The sequence below is a fragment of the Peromyscus californicus genome, unplaced genomic scaffold (genome assembly GCF_007827085.1).
Source record: "Peromyscus californicus insignis strain IS unplaced genomic scaffold, ASM782708v3 Scaffold_12__1_contigs__length_115047231, whole genome shotgun sequence".
NCBI lineage: Eukaryota > Metazoa > Chordata > Mammalia > Rodentia > Cricetidae > Peromyscus > Peromyscus californicus.
In genome coordinates, this window is record NW_026294413.1 from 68,392,190 (window position 1) to 68,412,730 (window position 20,541).

Below are 20,541 nucleotides of genomic sequence, written 5' to 3' on the forward strand. Positions count from 1 at the left end.
TAACTTTTTTTCGTATTTATGTGTGTGTGTGTGTGTGTGTGTGTGTGTGTGTGTGCGTGTGCATGTGTGTGCGCGCACCCCTAGGGCACATTTGATCACCAGAGGACAACTCACTGGAGTCAGTTTCATCCTTCTATCATGTGAGGCCTAGGGATTGAACCCAGGCCCTTATGCTTGGTAGCAGGTGCCTTTACCTATGAGCCATATTGTCAGCCCCTCAAATAACTTTTTATATAAATTAAGCATACGGTTACTATGGTATCGAAGTCATAAATACCTTTTGCCCTGGTTCTCTGCCTTCATAAAGCCATTCTTGTGCCTTAGACTATCCGTTCCTGCCTTGCCTCCAGGGAAGGCTCTGATATTAAGACCCAGTTCTGTGGCAGTTGAACTGACCCTCTCTGTCCCCTTCAGTCCAGCACTCTTGGGAGCAGGGTTGCATGTTTCCAGTCTGTGTCTGACTTCTAGCTACAGAAGTACTGTATTTGTCAAGTGGATGTTCAGTTGCCCTATATTTACAAACTATGCATGGTCAAAACCAAAAGAGATTGAGAGGTGGAGTATAGTGACTCATACATATTATCCCAACACTGAGGGGAGGCTGAGGCAGGAAGACTGCAGGAGTTCAAGGCCACCCAGGGCCATACAGTAAGTTCAGCTTGGGTTAGTGGAGCCCTTGTCCTAATGAGTCCTTTGAAACCTCAAAGCCCACTGCCAAGTGACACAACTCATCCAGCAAGGCCACACCTCCTAATCATTCCCAAACAGTTCCACTAAGTGAGGACACCAAGTATTCAATATATGTGCTAGACGGCGGTAGCGAAAGCCTTTAATACCAGCACTCAGGAGGTAGACGCAGGCAGATCTCCTGGACTTTAAGGCCAGCCTGGTCTACAGAGTTAGTTCCAGGACAGCCAAGGCTACACAAAGAAACCCTGTCTCAGGGAAAAAATAAAGTGTTCAATGTCTGAGCACATGGAGGCCGTTCTCATTCAAACTACCTCAATGGCTAGAGTGCTGCTTGTCTGTAAGCCTGTCCTAGAGACTGACTCCCAATCCTTTCCCCAGTCTTGGTTGCCTGACACTTGGATGGAGGCCGCTGGCCCTGCAAATACTAGGCCAAGTCTGAAAAACAAAATAGCAGGGTCAAGGATTGACTGAAAGAGAGAACACAAGCATGGCGGTATGGCCAGCATGGTGGTCTGTGTCTGTCACCCCAGCACTTAGAAGACTGGGGCAGGAGAATCACCTTGTGTTTGAGACTAGGCCCAGATAGCATTCCAGCTGGTCCTACTGGCAAAGGAAAGCAAAGGAACCTGAAGGTGTCATCAGGAAGAGAACCCAGGTACTGGGTACCCAAGTCTACATCTTTACAACTCCCCTGCAGCCCCTGCTACCTTCTCCCAACATATCACAGACTGATCTCTCTTTTATAAAGCTTTTATTTATTTTTTGGAGACAGGGTCACAATATGTCACCAAGGCTGGCCTTGAATTCACAGTCTTCCTGCCTCTGCCTCCCATGTGCCAAGGTTACAGGTGTGCCCTACCCCACCCAGTTAAATTTTATTTTAAATTCTAATAAGGATCTAGTAAGGAAATATAAAGTGCTTGGATTTAGAGTTAGGGATTGGGAAGAGAGCAAAATTCCCTCTGAGATCACACCATCAAGAACTTTTAGTTCCTCAGAGATGAAAGATGGTATATCGTTTAAAAAAAAAAAGTAAATAAAAGTCTCTTCAGGGTCTGTCCATGAACTCATAATCATCCAGACTGTCTCCCAAGTGCTGAGATTACAAATATTCACCAACAAGCCTGGCTCTCAGTATAATTATTTTCTGGATGAGCATGATCCTTGCACTACCAGCCATGATGTATAATCACAGTGATAGAGCCATCACAAAAGCAGGCCGGCCAGCGGAGTGGAGAACAAGTCCATTTCAATGGAGTGATACAGCAGCAGATGGGAGTTCTGGGTTCTGCACCAGGAACAAAGCAGCTCTCTGCTCCTCTGGAACTGTCTCCAGCAAATGTCGGGCAAAGGCCTGCTCCATCTGTAAGGAATGGAATGAGGATCAGGCCTCATGAGCACTTCAGGGACATCACTACCTGGAGCCCCCCCCCCCCAGGAAGAATTCTTTTGAGACAAACCAACATGGGTCTCTTCCTGGAGTGGAACTCACCCTCACTGTGATAAGATTCTCCTGGGTGTGGTTAGAGTCAGGCTTCTCCTCCCAGAAATGCAGTGTGGCCTGGAACTTGGGTGGGGGGCCCTGGCCCTGGCAGTACTGGGCCAAGTCTGAAAGAAAGAGGGTCAAGGATTGGAAGAAAGAAAGAGGAAGACACTCATGGCAGCATGGCCAGGCATGGTGGTGTATGCCTGTAACCCCAGCACTCAGGCTGGGGCAGGAGAGTTACCATGTGTTTGAAGTGGCCCTGTCTACTTAGTGAGTTCCAGGACACCTGGAGTGGTGTGAGGACTTCTCTCAAAAACAAAAACAAAAAACAAAAACCAGTATATGGAGAGGACCATGAGTAAAGTGAAGCTGTGGGACACCGGAGGCAAATAAAGCTGGGAATGGGCTAAGATGGACACCGAGGCCAGGGCAGAAGCCATGGGATAGAGATGATGGGAACAAAGCTCTCTCTCTCCTCCCTTATGCTGTAGGAAGGGCACCTTGGCATCCTCAGAAGCAGCAGCCCTGGATACCAACCTCTGTTGTTTGCTTAGACTCTCCCAACACCAGGGTACATGAGCCCAGGGACATCTACATCTATCCTCTATGCTCCTCACTCTGCTCCTGTGCTCAGTCTGAGGCAGTACCTAGAATTTCAAGAGTGGACAGAAGGAAGGAACAGTCTAGGAGATGCCTACAGTGTGGTAGAGATGGTGGCCTGGGGCAAGTGTGTGGAAGATGGCTTGGCTCCTCCACAAACAGAGTTGTGTGCTCCCATGTGTGTAGAGATGGTAACAAGGCTTAAATCTGTGTTAACTCACTTGTACACATTCACATATCCATGTTTCAATGCTAAAATGCTTCCCCAAGAGTAACAACATGCTTGTACTGAACTCCAGCTGAAGCTCATCTACCACCACCTTGGCTAGGGAAATGCTGCCAGAGCTAAACATAAGTATGGTGGTATTTTATTAGTACTGAAATGTGATTTTTATTGTATGTTAATAAATAAATAAAGTTGCCCAGGGGTCAGAGCTATTAGAGCCATAGCAAGAGCGTGGCGGTGGTGGTACACACTTCTAATCCCAGCACTTGGTAGACAGAGCTAGGTAGATTTCTGTGTGTTCAAGGATACAGCAAGCATTGGAGACACATGCCTTTAATCTCAATACCAACTATAGAAGACCTGCAAGTCTCTACAGACAGGCAGTGACGAGGCAGTCATGTGTTTGGGTTTACAACCAATGAGAAGGCAGAACAGAAAGACTATATAAAGACAAACACACAGGAAGTAGCAGTCTTTCGGAGAGGTCTCTTGGCTTAAGAGGCTAGCGGCAGGGTAAGGCTCTTAGCTCTGATCTCTTGGCTTTCTTCTTTGCATTGGTTCTGTGTTTCTTATTTAATAAGACGGTTGGTTACATCTACACATATGGCTACATGTAATGTGCACCACACAAGTGCAGGGGCCCCATGCACAGGATGTAGTGACAATCTGCTGGTGGACAGGGCAGTGGGAGAACCCAGGTCAGGCCCAGGACTAGTGAGAAAGGGGTAGGTGCTAAGACGCCCAGCTAGGACACCCTTACCTCTATAGAAGTAGTTGGTGCTGAAGAGCTCCACACACTTATTGCTGGGCAGCAGATGTGGACCAGGCCCAGGTGGGGCCTTAGGTGCATTCCAGGAGATGGGGATGGGACAGAGGCGCTGAACAAAGAGGCCTCTGGAATTGCTGGCCACCAGGATCCCTCTCTCGAGCTGACTCAGCAGGTGCTGGATAGGCTCCAGTGGATCAGGTTTGGGAAAGGTCACCTGCAGCATCTCACTCTCCAAGAGTAAGGGCTCAGCCACAAGGCGACAGTCTAGGTTGGGCACCCGGACCTCACCCACCACACGGCCATTGTAGATGAAGGTGAGCAGCAGTGAGTAGTCTGGGGACAGAAAAGTCTAGCTTTACTAGGTGCAGCAGGAGCCTGAAGGCTGAGAAGAGGCCTTCTCTCCATGGTGCATGAGGTTCTGTGGGGTCCAGTGTCCCCGTGTTGATAATGGGAAAACTGAGGTCCAAAGCAGGAATCCAAGCAAGCACTGGGAAAGACAAGGTTGCAGGGCTTAGGCAGCTCCTCCTGAGTTAGAGAAGGTACCTTTGGGCTGATAATGCGGCTCTTTTGAAAGAATGGTTGCCTACCATGCACAAAGCCTTGGGTTCAATCCCCAGCACTGCATAAGCCCTTAGACCTGATGTGGCAGCACACATCTGTAAGCCCATCACTCAGGAGGATCAGGGCCTCAGGTCATCTTTACCTGCACAGTGAGTCTGAGGTCAGTCTGGGCAATGTGAGACTGTCTCCAAAAAAAAGGAAGGAAGGAAGGAAGAGAAGGAGGGAGGGAGGGAGGAAGGAAGAAAGGAACAAAGAAACAAAAGAAAAGGTGTCCCCTTCTCCATGTGCATGCCTTCCTGCAAACAGGGTTTTCTGGCAAAGCTTTCCTGTCACTGAGGGGGTCCCTCTTATCAGAGCTTAACACTCATGGCTGTTCAGTTTAAGCAAAGGTCTCAGAGACTGGACTTTTCTGGACAATAAAGAAATAAACATCACACTAGGTGGTGATGGAGGTACATGCCTTTAATCCCAGCACTCAGGAGGCAGAGGCAGGTGGATCTCTGTGAATTTGAGGCCAACATGGTCTACAGAGTGAGTTCCAGGCCAGACAGAGATACACAGAGTAGCCCTGTCAAACACCAAAAAGAAAAAGGAAAAACAAATGTCTCCGTGTAGTTCTCCAAGAAACAGAGTATTTAAGGTGTTTTGTGTTTTTCCCTGAGGGAGAAAAAAGCTCTGCAGTATGATCCGCCAGCCACATGGAATACTCAGTTCATACAAGTGTTGTCTCTAGGATAAAGTGGACCCAGTTTGTTGTGAGCACTAGCTGAGGAGACAATGTAGGCGAGGTCAGAGGAAGCAGACCTGGCAGGAAGGGGAGAGGGAGGGGTCAGAGAGGCCAAGCACCTGAGTTCAGAGGAAGCTGATGCTCCATGAACACTGGGTCCTCTTGAATGGAGGCTTCCTCTTGAAGGCAGGCACCTGGAAGAGAGGCAAAGGTTCTGATCACTCAGAGTGGGACCCAAGAGCCTGAGACAGAAGGTGCAGCAGAGACAGAGGCAGGAGAGACAGTACCTTCCTCTGGCTCTGGGCTGCCCCCTCCGCTGCTGCTGCTGCTGCTGCTGCTGCTGCTGCTGCTGCTGCCTCTGCAGTCAACGATGCTGCTTCCACCACAGCCACTGTCTGAGTGGTTTACAATCCAGTTGGTCCTCCCTTCCTCCTATAGATACAACATCTATCACTGGCACACCTCTTCCTTTGATTACTATCCCGCTCTCCGGCCTCCTGTTCCCCTTCCCAGCACTCACTTTATCAAAGGAGTCTTGAAGACAAGAATAAGTGAGCATCAAGTTCTTCAATTGTAGTTGTTTTTTGTTTTTAAGATTTAGTTTTTATGTACACCAGGGTTTTCCCTGCATATATGTCTGTGTGAAGGTGCCATTTCCACCAGAAATGGAGTTACAGACAGTTGTGAACTCCAGGTGGGCTGGGAATCGAACCCAGGTCCTTTGGAAGAGTGGCCAGGGCTCTTAACTGCAGAGCATCACTCCAGCCCCAACTGTCAGGTTCTTGATGGTGTCTTATTTATTACCTTACTTTCTTCCCTCTCCGGTGACACAGACTTGATGCATCGCTTTGATGGTGATTTCTGGACTCTTGGTTGGGCTGCAGAAATGTTGCAGGTAGAGGAAAGTTAGAGCCTTTTACAGAGAAAGATGGTGGTGGGGGGGACCCAAAGCAACAAAAAGCTGGGCAGGACCAGGGAGCCAGCAAGGCCTGCCAGCCTACAGATGGCTCTTCTCTCCAGCCTTCCTGGTCAATCTGCCCATTCCAGGAGCAGCTGGGCAGGGACCACTCACCGGGGAGGGTTCCTGGTGGCAGTATCCGATACACTTTGTAGGGTTCAGCAACATCCATACGGCCTCTCTCAGGAACCTCTTCAAATTCAGAACTCTTGTTGAGGGCACAGCGCAGGCGAGTCTTCCAGACAGCAGCATTTCCTAGCTCCCCTTCCTTAGTCTTTTCCTTATACAGTGCCCAAGCCTAGCAAGAGATTAAGTGAAGAAGAGACAGAGTATTACATACTCCACCTGTCCCTCCCAATGGAGGACTGCACAGGTATGTGGCCCGTGCAATTGCACAGGCCTTGAGCTCCGATGAGCCTGTACTGGTTTGTATTCCATTATTGCCAGCATGAAAGTCTTAGTCATTTTTGACTGTGGCTCTGCAAATGATGTAGCTGGTTCTACTTTCCAGTACTCCCTTTACTCAAACCCAGACAAAAGCCTTTGGGTATAAACACCAGTGCAGACACCATCCTCTACTTGAGGGGATGGTGGCTTCAGGCCCTCTCACCTTGAATAGGGCAGCATCCTGGTCCTCTCGGAAGTCTTGCTTGCCTGCATGCTTCCAGGGAATCCGGAACATGGTCTTGTCTGCATCATCCCAGCACACCCCTGGGAACTGCCCACTTTCCAATTGCTCTATTATCCAACTGCGGAGCTTTCGGGTGCTGCGTGGTTTGCCTGAGGCCATCCTAGGAAGAGAAGCAGGGATACACAGAACTATTTTTCCAGTTGGAGACAGGATCTCACTATGTCATCCTGGCTGGCCTGGGACTGATCATATAGATCAGGCTGGACTTAAACAGAGATCCACCTGCCTCTGGAGTGCTGGGATCATGCCCAGGGAGAACCAACTCTTTGGAAGTACTTGCTAAGTTTGATCACTGGGGCCGGCTTCCTGCAACAGCCCTTCTCCTGTCTTTTCTCTTTAAAACATTCTGAGGTAGAATCTGTTTTTCAATATTCCAAGTTATTACACGAGGAAGGAAACCTTGGTCTTAATGTTGAGGTGTTTGAGAAATGTGTATTTTAGAGGATTCCCTTAATGACCTGCTCCTGGTGACAGGCTGTATAGATCCCGTGCATCCAAAGAGGCAACATTTGCCTTGAAGGCATCTCCCCAGTCTGCTTGCCCCTTCACCACCATCCCTTCTCCCCGTGCTCCAGGGGTAGGTGAGGCAGATAGCTGGGGGAAAGGGCGGAGTGGAAGCACAAGTGGGCAGGGCCAGAGGCAAGAAAACAAAGGTCACCTGAGGCTGAGCAAAGAGCCTTCCTCCTGTCCTGTCTACAGGGCCCAGTACCAGTCTCTCAGGTCAAATCTATTTTCTGATCCACAAGCCTTCTGCTCTGGTTCTCCCTCTAGCATAGGGCCCTGGGGCCTTCGCCATCCTCATCTTACTGCCCTTCCAAGTGCTTCCCCTCTAGAGCAGCTCTTACCTGAGCGGCCTGCCGAGGAGGTCCCACAGTCAGCTTGTTCTAGGCTGTTTCTGATCTCTCCTCCCCTTTCTACAGTTCCCACCCTAAGTTTCAGTTCTCCTGCTGGGAGGTGCGGTTCCTAGAAATCACGTGGTCTGGGTTGCAGGGCAAGCGCTGGCCACCAGAGGGAAGCAGATCTGAGAATGTGTCAGCAACAGAGCAGGCCCTGGGCCTGGGGGGTCTGGCCAGACTCCTTCCTCCCAGATTGGACTCCCTTGAACCTGAGACACTGCTGCCTCTCAGAAGGCTGGTCTCCGGATCCGACCTGGAGACTCTTTTGTGCTCCCCAAGTGTCTGCTTGCTATATTTTAGGTGATCTACACAGCAGCTGAGTTAGGTCAAGTGGGAAAAGGAAGCAGAGAAGCCGACACCAGATGATCAGATGTGGAGGGTCTCTCTTGTCCATCCATCCACAGCACTTCATTTCTTCTAGCCAGGAGTCCGGGAGGGGAGAGTAGGCTGCCGAAGGCCCTTCCAACAAGATTCTGTTCACCTACCCCCTCCCTTTCCCCAAGGCCCCTAGATGGTGAGGCCGGGAAGAAGGACCACCAAGAAGCCTAGGCCATAAGACGCCTCTTTATTGGTGCCGGAAGGAGCTGCTGCTGAGGCCAGGGTGGTGAAGCCTCATCAGGACCCTTGCCCTCAGCTACTTCCTCCTGCGGGCAATACTCTGTCCCAAGGGAACCTCTTCTGTCAGCTTCTGCAAAGGAGAAGAGAAACAGGCTGTGACAGGTGATTCTGGAAGGTAAGGGCAGAGGGGCAGCTGCTGTTGACAGCGTTACCTGTAACAATCGAGCCTGATAGGCAGGAAGATCCTCTCCATCCATTGGTTCGGGATGCACATGGAGGTAGCGTGTAGTGGCTGTCTCCAGCTCCTCCACTTCGTACAGGGTCGCTGGGTCCAACGAATGGGCATTGATGAGGCTCACAAGATATTCTTTGTAGTGTGCCCTGGGAGAGGAGGAAGCAGAACATGTACTCCTCCGTTATTAAGAGTGTGATACTATTAACCGTGTGAGGCTAACACCTTGCTGGGCTTTGCCATTTCTCCTTTTTAAATTGTGTGTTATGTTGTAAGCACCCATACTCATGTCACAGTGAACACAGGCGGGTCAGAGGACCACTTGTGAGTTAGTTTTCTCCTTTTCCATGTGGGTTTCGGGGGCAGAACTCCGGTCCCTATGCCCGGCACTAAGCACCTTTAACCCCCCACATCCCACCCCCACAGTTTTCTCAGCGGATCACAGTGGGATTTGTTTGTTTGTTTGTTTTTGGAGACCGGGTTTCTCTGTGACATAGCCTTGGCTGTCCCGGCCACACTGGGATTCTTACATGAACAAGACTATAGCTCCTCTGCCTGCTCTACTTGCAGGGAGTGTCCACCAGTATCTCTAAGCTGCCTGCTGTTACACATCCACACCCTTGTCCAGGGCGCCCTCCCTCTGTCCCTTCCTCCTGAAGGACCAACAGAGACCCCGTCTTCCTGCCTGCGCAGCCTAGCCCTCATCCCCATGCTCCAGGGTCTGGCAGGCACTCACTGGCAGAGGCCAGCATAGCCCTCATCCCCATGCCATGCTCCATGCTCTGGCACACACTCACTGGCAGAGGCCGGCATAGCCAGCTGGAGTCTCCTTGCCGCAGGCCTCATCCCTGAACCCATCGGGAACCTCTTTTTGCTCCATCACTCGGCAGCCACCTAAGAGGAAGGAAGGAACGGGTCCATGTTGGGAGGGCCTCTGAGCCCAGGAAACCTGCTTGTCAGTAGTGGTTATGTCACACTTTGGAGAAGGGTTCGGAGCCAGAGAGACTTGGGAATGGGTGGAGGCCTGGCTGCCTCACTTCTATCACAGTGGCTTATGACCCTTAATCACATGCTCTTTTATGGAGGAGGGAAGTCGAAGCTAGGGTCTCACTGCATGGTTTCGGCTGGCCTTTCACATGCACTTAAAACTGCTCTTCTAGTTGTTATTTAGCTCCTACACAGTCAACTTAATCTCTGGAGCCTTGTTTTTGGAGTCAGGGTTTCCTTATGCAGCCCTGGCCTTCATGGAACTCTCTACAGACTAGGCTGGCCTGAAACTCACAGAGATCCTCCTGCCTCCATTGCTGGGATTAAAGACATGTACCACCAACCAGCAAGGAACAGTATTTAGAAAAAAAGAACAAACAAATGGAAATGTGAGGCAGCAATGTATAGTGTGTTCAAGGAGCCTAGAGCAAAGCATCATGGGAGGGGTGAAGGGTGAGGTTAGGAAGGAGGCTGGGGACTGTTTAACGTTGGTGGTCATTTTCAGCATCTTCGTTGGGACCTTGAGAGAGTTGAGAGCCAAGGAGGGTTTTGAGCACAGGAGTGAAATGACCAGATTTCAGTTGAGGGGCTCTGTGTACTGTGTTGAGAATAGGCTTAAGGCAGACCAGAGTGGGAACAGGGCAACGTGAAAAGAACCAAGCAGAGATCTGTGCTGATGATAGCGTCAACGTGGTGATGGCGGAACGGGCAGAACAGATGCAGCGTTTCTGAGAACTATAGGACCTTTTTTGGCCCAAGCTCCTAATATGTCAGACACTCTAGGATCAGCAAAGGTCAATGTGAGACAGTGGCAGACTCTTGTGGGGAAAAGCAAAGCAGAAGCAAGCTTTATTAGAATTATAGAAAAGGGGACGGAGAGATGGCTCAGAGGCTAAGAGGATGTGTTGCTCTTCTAGAGGACCCACATGGCAGCTCATAACTTTCTGTAATTCCAGTTCCAAATAAACTGAGGTCCTCTTCTGGACTCCGTGGATCCCAGGCCCTCACGTGGTACAGAGACGCATGTGGGCAAAAATACCTATACACATAATAAAATTAAAATATTTTTTAAAGTTACAGAAATTGAGAAGTGAGGGCACTCCCAAGAGTGGGCAGGGATTCCAAGGGAGGAAAAAGCCACTGAATTTCTTTGTCTAGGACTTTTCTAGGGCTGTAGCAGAAACTGGACAAAGGTTGAGTGAATTGCTTGAGATTGGTTGGCTCTCAGGGATATCAGCGAGCCGGCCAATGGAGAACCCACATGCTCTGTGTGTCTGCATGACCCAGTATGGAGATGATATGGAGATGATCAAGGGCTGCCCACCCAGTCAGGGGTGTTTGGAAGCCCTATCTGATTTGTACTTGATCAGTTGTTCACTGTGAGACCGTGACTGTCCATTGCAGTTCGTCATCTGGTTAGCGTTCCTACCCTCCAACCTGGTGTCCCAGGTGCTGTTCAACTATACCAAGCACGCTGTTCTCACACTTACAGGGCCAGCTTGTAGCTTTGCTACGGCAGCGCCACCTCCATCACAGCCACCGAGATACAGCTCCAGTCTTTCTTGACTGCCGTATGTTTAGCTCCTTGTCTTTGGAGTGGTCTAAGGTAGTCTCCTAAGCAGAAGCTTGTTAGATGAAAGTAACTTACTTGCAATTATGAATGTTAGACTAGCCGCCTTAGAAGCAAGGCTATTAAGTGCCTTGCACACAATCCACAAGGGCTTTGTGGAGAAGCTGGGCTGCAAACATTGGCCCAGAACCCATTCCCTCCCCTTACCGTTTTAGTTTGGTTATTTCACACCCAGTTACCAGCCTTTTCTTATTCATTCTCCTCAGTGCTCCAGACTGACAGTTTAACCTAGCTTCTGTTCTCACTGCAACATGTGTGAGCATGTTACATTTCCCGCAGGAATCAGATCATACACACAGAGACCCATGTTCCTATCTTCACTTATTTTGTAAGTGTTGCAGGGGTGCACATGTACCAAGGTGCAGGCATGTGTGGAGGTCTGAGGATGATTTGTGGGGGTTAGTTCTCTCCTTCTACCATGTAGATCCAGGGGCCAAACTCTCAAATCGCCAGGATTGGCAGCAGATGCCTTTATCCACTAAGCAATCTCACCACCAACACCTCTTAAAAAATTTTTTTTTGAAAAAGGGTCTCACTTTGTATGTACCTCAGGCTGGTCTGGAATGCAGAGATCTGCCTGCCTTTGCCTCCTGAGTTCTAGGACTAAAGGTACACCACCATGTCCATCGCTCAAAGGCTCTTTTGTGACAAAAGCCACTTGGCTTAGATGTGGGGGACAAGAGAAAAATGGAAGACAAAGATGTACTTCAGAACAGATACAGGGAAGGGGCAAGGGGGTTTCAGAAGACTGAAGACACACAAGCAGCACCTCGATGTGTTTCCTTCCGGCTTCCTGAGGATGAGGGACAGACCGGAGGAAGAACAAAGGTCCTAGGAGGCAGGAAAGCACAGTGGGGTCTGGCAAGGCCCTGATCACGGGGCAGACGAGTCCCTGGAGGCTGGAGCTGTGGCAAGAAGGAAAGAGTCTGGTGTTAGGTGCAGGAATGGGGGTGCTGGAGGTGGTGGAAGTGCGACAGTGGGCATTAGAAAGGCTTTGTGAAGGAAAAGTTTCTCCATGCAGTGGAAGAAGAGGGTCAGTCACTATAAGCCCTCAAGGTTCAGTCAACAGCTGTTAGAACATGACTACCTTTTCTTTTTTCTTTTTCTTTCTTTCTATTTTTTTCACAATAAGGTTTCTCTGTGTATCCCTGGCTACCCTGGAACTCTCTGTGGACCAGGCTGGCCTAGAACTCACAGAGATCTACCTGCCTCTGCCTCCCAAATGCTGGGGTTAAAGGTGTGCGCCACCACCATCTAGCATGAGTCTTTTGAAACCTCAAAGCCCACTGCCAAGTGACACAACTCATCCAGCAAGGCCACACCTCCTAATCATTCCCAAACAGTTCCACTAAGTGAGGACACCAAGTATTCAATATATGTGCTAGACAGTGGTAGCTCACGCCTTTAATCCCAGCACTCAGGAGGTAGACGCAGGCAGATCTCCTGGACTTTAAGGCCAGCCTGGTCTACAGAGTTAGTTCCAGGACAGCCAAGGCTACACAAAGAAACCCTGTCTCAGGGAAAAAATAAAGTGTTCAATGTCTGAGCACATGGAGGCCGTTCTCATTCAAACTACCTCAGTGGCTAGAATGCTGCTTGTCTGTAAGCCTGTCCTAGAGACTGACTCCCAATCCTTTCCCCAGTCTTGGTTGCCTGACACTTGGATGGAGGCCGCTGGCCCTGCAAATACTAGGCCAAGTCTGAAAAACAAAATAGCAGGGTCAAGGATTGGCTGAAAGAGAGAACACAAGCATGGCGGTATGGCCAGCATGGTGGTCTGTGTCTGTCACCCCAGCACTTAGAAGACTGGGGCAGGAGAATCACCTTGTGTTTGAGACTAGGCCCAGATAGCATTCCAGCTGGTCCTACTGGCAAAGGAAAGCAAAGGAACCTGAAGGTGTCATCAGGAAGAGAACCCAGGTACTGGGTACCCAAGTCTACATCTTTACAACTCCCCTGCAGCCCCTGCTACCTTCTCCCAACATATCACAGACTGATCTCTCTTTTATAAAGCTTTTATTTATTTTTTGGAGACAGGGTCACAATATGTCACCAAGGCTGGCCTTGAATTCACAGTCTTCCTGCCTCTGCCTCCCATGTGCTAAGGTTACAGGTGTGCTCTACCCCACCTAGTTAAATGTTATTTTAAATTCTAATAAGGATCTAGTAAGGAAATATAAAGTGCTTGGATTTAGAGTTAGGGATTGGGAAGAGAGCAAAATTCCCTCTGAGATCACACCATCAAGAACTTTTAGTTCCTCAGAGATGAAAGATGGTATATCGTTTAAAAAAAAAGTAAATAAAAGTCTCTTCAGCGTCTGTCCATGAACTCATAATCATCCAGACTGTCTCCCAAGTGCTGAGATTACAAATATTCACCAACAAGCCTGGCTTTCAGTATAATTATTTTCTGGATGAACATGATCCTTGCACTACCAGCCATGATGTATAATCACAGTGATAGAGCCATCACAAAAGCAGGCCGGCCAGCGGAGTGGAGAACAAGTCCATTTCAATGGAGTGATACAGCAGCAGATGGGAGTTCTGGGTTCTGCACCAGGAACAAAGCAGCTCTCTGCTCCTCTGGAACTGTCTCCAGCAAATGTCGGGCAAAGGCCTGCTCCATCTGTAAGGAATGGAATGAGGATCAGACCTAATGAGCAGTGCAGAGACATCACTACCCGGAGCCCCTCCCCCCAGGAAGAATTCTTTTGAGACCAATCAACATGGGTCTTTTCTTGGAGTGGAACTCACCCTCACTGTGATAAGATTCTCCTGGGTGTGGTTAGAGTCAGGCTTCTCCTCCCAGAAATTCAGTGTGGCCTGGAACTTGGGTGGGGGGCCCTGGCCCTGGCAGTACTGGGCCAAGTCTGAAAGAAAGAGGGTCAAGGATTGGAAGAAAGAAAGAGGAAGACACTCATGGCAGCATGGCCAGGCATGGTGGTGTATGCCTGTAACCCCAGCACTCAGGCTGGGGCAGGAGAGTTACCATGTGTTTGAAGTGGCCCTGTCTACTTAGTGAGTTCCAGGACACCTGGAGTGGTGTGAGGACTTCTCTCAAAAACAAAAACAAAAAACAAAAACCAGTATATGGAGAGGACCATGAGTAAAGTGAAGCTGTGGGACACCGGAGGCAGATAAAGCTGGGAATGGGCTAACATGCACACCGAGGCCAGGGCAGAAGCCATGGGATAGAGATGATGGGAACAAAGCTCTCTCTCTCTCCTCCCTTATGCTGTAGGAAGGGCACCATGGCATCCTCAGAAGCAGCAGCCCTGGATACCAACCTCTGTTGTTTGCTTAGACTCTCCCAACACTAGGGTACATGAGTCTAGGGACATCTACATCTATCCTCTATGCTCTTCACTCTGCTCCTGTGCTCAGTCTGAGGTTGTACCTAGAATTTCAAGAGTGGACAGAAGGAAGGGACAGTCTAGGAGATGCCTACAGTGTGGTAGAGATGGTGGCCTGGGGCAAGTGTGTGGAAGATGGCTTGGCTCTTCCACAGAGTTGTGTGTTCCCATGTGTGTAGAGATGGTAACAAGTCTTTTTTTTTTTTTTTTTTTTTTTTTGGTTTTTCGAGACAGGGTTTCTCTGTGTAGCTTTGCGCCTTTCTTGAATCTTGCGCTGTAGACCAGGCTGGCCTCGAACTCACAGAGATCCGCCTGCCTCTGCCTCCTGAGTGCTGGGATTAAAGGCGTGCGCCACCACCGCCCGGCGGTAACAAGTCTTAAATCTATGTTAACTCACTTGTACATATTCACATATCCATGTTTCAATGCTACAATGCTTCCCCAAGAGTAACACGCTTGTGCTGAACTCCAGCTGAAGCTCATCTACCACCACCTTGGCTAGGGAAATGCTGCCAGAGCTAAACATATGGCTACATGTAATGTGCACCACACAAGTGCAGGGGCCCCATGCACAGGATGTAGTGACAATCTGCTGGTGGACAGGGCAGTGGGAGAACCCAGGTCAGGCCCAGGACTAGTGAGAAAGGGGTAGGTGCTAAGACGCCCAGTTAGGACACCCTTACCTCTATAGAAGTAGTTGGTGCTGAAGAGCTCCACACACTTATTGCTGGGCAGCAGATGTGGACCAGGCCCAGGTGGGGCCTTAGGTGCATTCCAGGAGATGGGGATGGGACAGAGGCGCTGAACAAAGAGGCCTCTGGAATTGCTGGCCACCAGGATCCCTCTCTCGAGCTGACTCAGCAGGTGCTGGATAGGCTCCAGTGGATCAGGTTTGGGAAAGGTCACCTGCAGCATCTCACTCTCCAAGAGTAAGGGCTCAGCCACAAGGCGACAGTCTAGGTTGGGCACCCGGACCTCACCCACCACACGGCCATTGTAGATGAAGGTGAGCAGCAGCGAGTAGTCTGGGGACAGAAAAGTCTAGCTTTACTAGGTGCAGCAGGAGCCTGAAGGCTGAGAAGAGGCCTTCTCTCCACGGTGCATGAGGTTCTGTGGGGTCCAGTGTCCCCGTGTTGATAACGGGAAAACTGAGGTCCAAAGCAGGAATCCAAGCAAGCACTGGGAAAGACAAGGTTGCAGGGCTTAGGCAGCTCTTTCTGAGTTAGAGAAGGTACCTTTGGGCTGATAATGTGGCTCTTTTGAAAGAATGGTTGCCTACCATGCACAAAGTCCTGGGTTCAATCCCCAGCACTGCAAAAGCCCTTAGACCTGATGTGGCAGCACACATCTGTAAGCCCATCACTCAGGAGGATCAGGGCCTCAGGTCATCTTTACCTGCACAGTGAGTCTGAGGTCAGTCTGGGCAATGTGAGACTGTCTCCAAAAAAAAGGGAAGGAAGGAAGGAAGGAAGGAAGAAAGGAACAAAGAAACAAAAGAAAAGGTGTCCCCTTCTCCATGTGCATGCCTTCCTGCAAACAGGGTTTTCTGGCAAAGCTTTCCTGTCACTGAGGGGGTCCCTCCTATCAGAGCTTAACACTTATGGCTGTGCAGTTTAAGCAAAGGTCTCAGAGACTGGACTTTTCTGGACAATAAAGAAATAAACATCACACTAGGTGGTGATGGAGGCACATGCCTTTAATCCCAGCACTCAGGAGGCAGAGGCAGGTGGATCTCTGTGAATTTGAGGCTGACATGGTCTACAGAGTGAGTTCCAGGCCAGACAGAGATACACAGAGTAGCCCTGTCAAACACCAAAAAGAAAAAGGAAAAACAAATGTCTCAGTGTCGATCTCCAAGGAACAGATTATTTAAGGTGTTTTGTGTTTTTCCCTGAGGGAGAAAAAAGCTCTGCAGTATGATCCGCCAGCCACATGGAATACTCAGTTCATACAAGTGTTGTCTCTAGGATAAAGTGGACCCAGTTTGTTGTGAGCACTAGCTGAGGAGACAATGTAGGCGAGGTCAGAGGAAGCAGACCTGGCAGGAAGGGGAGAGGGAGGGGTCAGAAAGGCCAAGCACCTGAGTTCAGAGGAAGCTGATGCTCCATGAACACTGGGTCCTCTTGAATGGAGGCTTCCTCTTGAAGGCAGGCACCTGGAAGAGAGGCAAAGGCTCTGATCACTCAGAGTGGGACCCAAGAGCCTGAGACAGAAGGTGCAGCAGAGACAGAGGCAGGAGAGACAGTACCTTCCTCTGGCTCTGGGCTGCCCCCGCCGCTGCTGCTGTCCCCGCTGATGCTGCTGCTGTCCCTGCCGCTGGTGCCGCCGCTGCTGTCCCCACCACCGCCGCCGCTACCGCTGCTGCTGCTGCTGCCTCTGCAGCCAAGGATGCCTCTTCCACCACAGCCACTGTCTGAGTGATTTACAATCCAGTTGGTTCTCCCTTCCTCCTATAGATACAACATCTATCACTGGCACACCTCTTCCTTTGATTACTATCCCGCTCTCCGGCCTCCTGTTCCCCTTCCCAGCACTCACTTTATCAAAGGAGTCTTGAAGACAAGAATAAGTGAGCATCAAGTTCTTTGGTTGTTTTTTTTACACCTGTCAGAATTGCTATGATCAAAAACACTAACGATGGAGTTGGAGAGATGGCTCAGAAGTTAAGAACACTGGCTGTTCTTCCAGAGGTCCTGAGTTCAATTCCCAGCACCCACATGGTGGTTCACAACCACCTGTAATGAGATCTGGCTCCCTCTTCTGGACTGCAGGGATACATGCAAACAGAACACTAAATACATATTAAATAAATAAATAAATCTTAAAAAAAATCAATGTTATAAAGGGTATCTGTACTGAAATAAAAAAAAAAAAAAACAAAAAACAAAACACTAGTGACAGTCTATGTTGGAAAGGATGGGGGCAAGGGGATCACTCCTCCACTGTTGGTGGGAGTGCAAACTTGTACAACCACTGTGGAAATCAGTATGGTGGTTTCTCAGAAAATTGGGACTCGATCTACCTCAAGACCCAGACATACCACTCTTTGGTATATACCCAAGGAATGCTCAATCATACCACAAAGATACATGCTCAACTATGTTCATAGCAGCACTATTTGTAATAGCCAGAACCTGGAAACAACCTAGATGCCTGTCAACTGAAGAATGGATTAATAAAATGTGGTACATATACACAACGGAGTACTACTCAACAGAGAAATACAATGACAGCATGAAATTTGCAGGCAAATGGATGGAACTAGAAAATATCATCCTGAGTGAGGTAGCCAAAACCCAGAAGGACAAACATGGTATGTACTCACTCATAAGTGGATACTAGATATAAAGCAAAGAACAATCAGACTGCAACCCACAGATCCCGGGAGGCTATATAGCAGGGGGGACCCTAGGATGACTGTGGCTTATAATAAGTTTTGGTTTTACTCAATTACTGGGCAAGCTTCAGTGAAACATTTCTCTATTAGGATAAGAATTTGTATTGTATCAAGCTGATAACAGAAAAATAAAATAATTTAAAAAGGCACAAATACTATAGAATTGTATTACATGAAATATGTAGAATATACAAATTCATAGAGAGAGAAAGATTAGACCTTATCTCAAGATGTAAAAGAAAGGAATATAGAGCAATGATTTCCTAAGTACAGAATCTCTGTTTTGTGTGATGGAAAACCCACCACAAATTGACCGTAGTATCAGAGCATAATATCATGAATGTAATAAATCAATACAATTATTGTAATTAATGAATATCATATAGTTATTGAATGAAAAAAAAAGATTTAGTTTTTATGTACACCGGAGTTTTGCCTGCATATATGTCTGTGTGAAGGTGCCAGTTCCACCAGAAATGGAGTTACAGACAGTTGTGAACTCCAGGTGGGTGCTGGGAATCGAACCCAGGTCCTTTGGAAGAGTGGCCAGGGCTCTTAACTGCAGAGCATCACTCCAGCCCCAACTGTCAGGTTCTTGATGGTGTCTTATTTATTACCTTACTTTCTACCCACTCCGGTGACACAGACCTGATGCATTGCTTTGATGGTGATTTCTGGACTCTTGGTTGGGCTGCAGAAATGTTGCAGGTAGAGGAAAGTTAGAGCCTTTTACAGAGAAAGATGGTGGTGGTGGTGGGGGGACCCAAAGCAACAAAAAGCTGGGCAGGACCAGGGAGCCAGCAAGGTCTGCCAGCCTACAGATGGCTCTTCTCTCCAGCCTTCCTGGTCAATCTGCCCATTCCAGGAGCAGCTGGGCAGGGATCACTCACCGGGGAGGGTTCCTGGTGGCAGTATCCGATACACTTTGTAGGGTTCAGCAACATCCATACGGCCTCTCTCAGGAACCTCTTCAAATTCAGAACTCTTGTTGAGGGCACAGCGCAGGCGAGTCTTCCAGACAGCAGCATTTCCTTCATTGGTGTATCCCTTATACAGTGCCCAAGCCTAGCAAGAGATTAAGTGAAGAAGAGACAGAGTATTACATACTCCACCTGTCCCTCCCAATGGAGGACTGCACAGGTATGTGGCCCGTGCAATTGCACAGGCCTTGAGCTCCGATGAGCCTGCACTGGTTTGTATTCCATTATTGCCAGCATGAAAGTCTTAGTCATTTTTGACTGTGGCTCTGCTAATGGTGTAGCTGGTTCTACTTTCCAGTACTCCCTTTACCTAAAACCTAGACAAAAGCCTTTGGGTATAAACACCAGTGCAGACACCATCCTCTACTTGAGGGGATGGTGGCTTCAGGCCCTCTCACCTTGAATAGGGCAGCATCCTGGTCCTCTCGGAAGTCTTGCTTGCCTGCATGCTTCCAGGGAATCCGGAACATGGTCTTGTCTGCATCATCCCAGCACACCCCTGGGAACTGCCCACTTTCCAATTGCTCTATTATCCAACTGCGGAGCTTTCGGGTGCTGCGTGGTTTGCCTGAGGCCATCCTAAGAAGAGAAGCAGGGATACACAGAACTATTTTTCCAGTTGGAGACAGGATCTCACTATGTCATCCTGGCTGGCCTGGGACTGATCATATAGATCAGGCTGGACTTAAACAGAGATCCACCTGCCTCTGGAGTGCTGGGATCATGCCCAGGGAGAACCAACTCTTTGGAAGCACTTGCTAAGTTTGATCACTGGGGCCGGCTTCCAGCAACAGTCCTTCTCCTGTCTTTTCTCTCTTGAAACATTCTGAGGTAGAATCTGTTTTTCAATATTCCAAGTTATTACACGAGGAAGGAAACCTTGGTCTTAATGTTGAGGTGTTTGAGAAATGTGTATTTTAGAGGATTCCCTTAATGACCTGCTCCTGGTGATAGGCTGTATAGATCCCGTGCATCTAAAGAGGCAACATTTGCCTTGAAGGCATCTCCCCAGTCTACTTGCCCCTTCACCACCATCCCTTCTCCCTGTGCTCCAGGGGTAGGTGAGGCAGATAGCTGGGGGAAAGGGCGGAGTGGAAGCACAAGTGGGCAGGGCCAGAGGCAAGAAAACAAAGGTCACCTGAGGCTGAGCAAAGAGCCTTCCTCCTGTCCTGTCTACAGGGCCCAGTACCCGTCTCTCAGGTCAAATCTATTTCCTGACCCACAAGCCTTCTGCTCTGGTTCTCCCTCTAGCATAGGGCCCTGGGGCCTTCGCCATCCTCATCTTACTGCCCTTCCAAGTGCTTCCCCTCTAGAGCAGCTCTTACCTGAGCGGCCTGCCGAGGAGGTCCCACAGTCAGCTTGTTCTAGGCTGTTTCTGATCTCTCCTCCCCTTTCTACAGTTCCCACCCTAAGTTTCAGTTCTCCTGCTGGGAGGTGCGGTTCCTAGAAATCACGTGGTCTGGGTTGCAGGGCAAGCGCTGGCCACCAGAGGGAAGCAGATCTGAGAATGTGTCAGCAACAGAGCAGGCCCTGGGCCTGGGGGTTCTGGCCAGACTCCTTCCTCCCAGATTGGACTCCCTTGAACCTGAGACACTGCTGCCTCTCAGAAGGCTGGTCTCCGGATCCGACCTGGAGACTCTTTTGTGCTCCCCAAGTGTCTGCTTGCTATATTTTAGGTGATCTACACAGCAGCTGAGTTAGGTCAAGTGGGAAAAGGAAGCAGAGAAGCCGACACCAGATGATCAGATGTGGAGGGTCTCTCTTGTCCATCCATCCACAGCACTTCATTTCTTCTAGCCA

General features: G+C 49.2%; 2 protein-coding genes across 4 annotated transcripts; both read right to left on the minus strand.

The window, feature by feature from the left end:
* Positions 1-1,424: 1,424 nt before the first annotated feature.
* LOC128107380 (interferon regulatory factor 9-like) lies at positions 1,425-13,520 on the minus strand. Of its 3 annotated transcripts, none has more exons than XM_052733177.1 (12): positions 11,781-13,520; positions 9,192-9,288; positions 8,375-8,543; positions 7,554-8,292; positions 6,628-6,808; positions 6,132-6,315; positions 5,864-5,937; positions 5,347-5,491; positions 5,179-5,253; positions 3,763-4,104; positions 2,183-2,298; positions 1,425-2,053 (listed from the first exon to the last, which is right to left on the minus strand). In XM_052733177.1, exons 5-12 carry the CDS (start codon positions 6,805-6,807, stop codon positions 1,940-1,942), a joined length of 1,230 nt encoding a protein of 409 aa, XP_052589137.1. In that variant the 5' UTR covers position 6,808; positions 7,554-8,292; positions 8,375-8,543; positions 9,192-9,288; positions 11,781-13,520; the 3' UTR covers positions 1,425-1,939. The 3 variants fall into 3 exon arrangements, with proteins under 3 accessions (XP_052589137.1, XP_052589136.1, XP_052589138.1); XM_052733176.1 differs by having other exon boundaries at positions 10,872-13,520; XM_052733178.1 differs by lacking the exons at positions 5,864-5,937; positions 11,781-13,520 and having other exon boundaries at positions 5,347-5,454; positions 9,192-10,837.
* Positions 8,239-20,537, minus strand: LOC128106528 (interferon regulatory factor 9-like). The gene is made up of 13 exons (XM_052732085.1): positions 20,067-20,537; positions 19,140-19,320; positions 18,652-18,826; positions 16,613-16,777; positions 16,445-16,519; positions 15,345-15,543; positions 15,048-15,283; positions 13,766-13,881; positions 13,539-13,637; positions 11,862-11,916; positions 9,192-9,288; positions 8,375-8,543; positions 8,239-8,292 (listed from the first exon to the last, which is right to left on the minus strand). The coding sequence occupies exons 2-13, from the start codon at positions 19,317-19,319 to the stop codon at positions 8,239-8,241; spliced, it is 1,620 nt and encodes a 539-aa protein (XP_052588045.1). The 5' UTR covers position 19,320; positions 20,067-20,537.
* Positions 20,538-20,541: the final 4 nt, after the last annotated feature.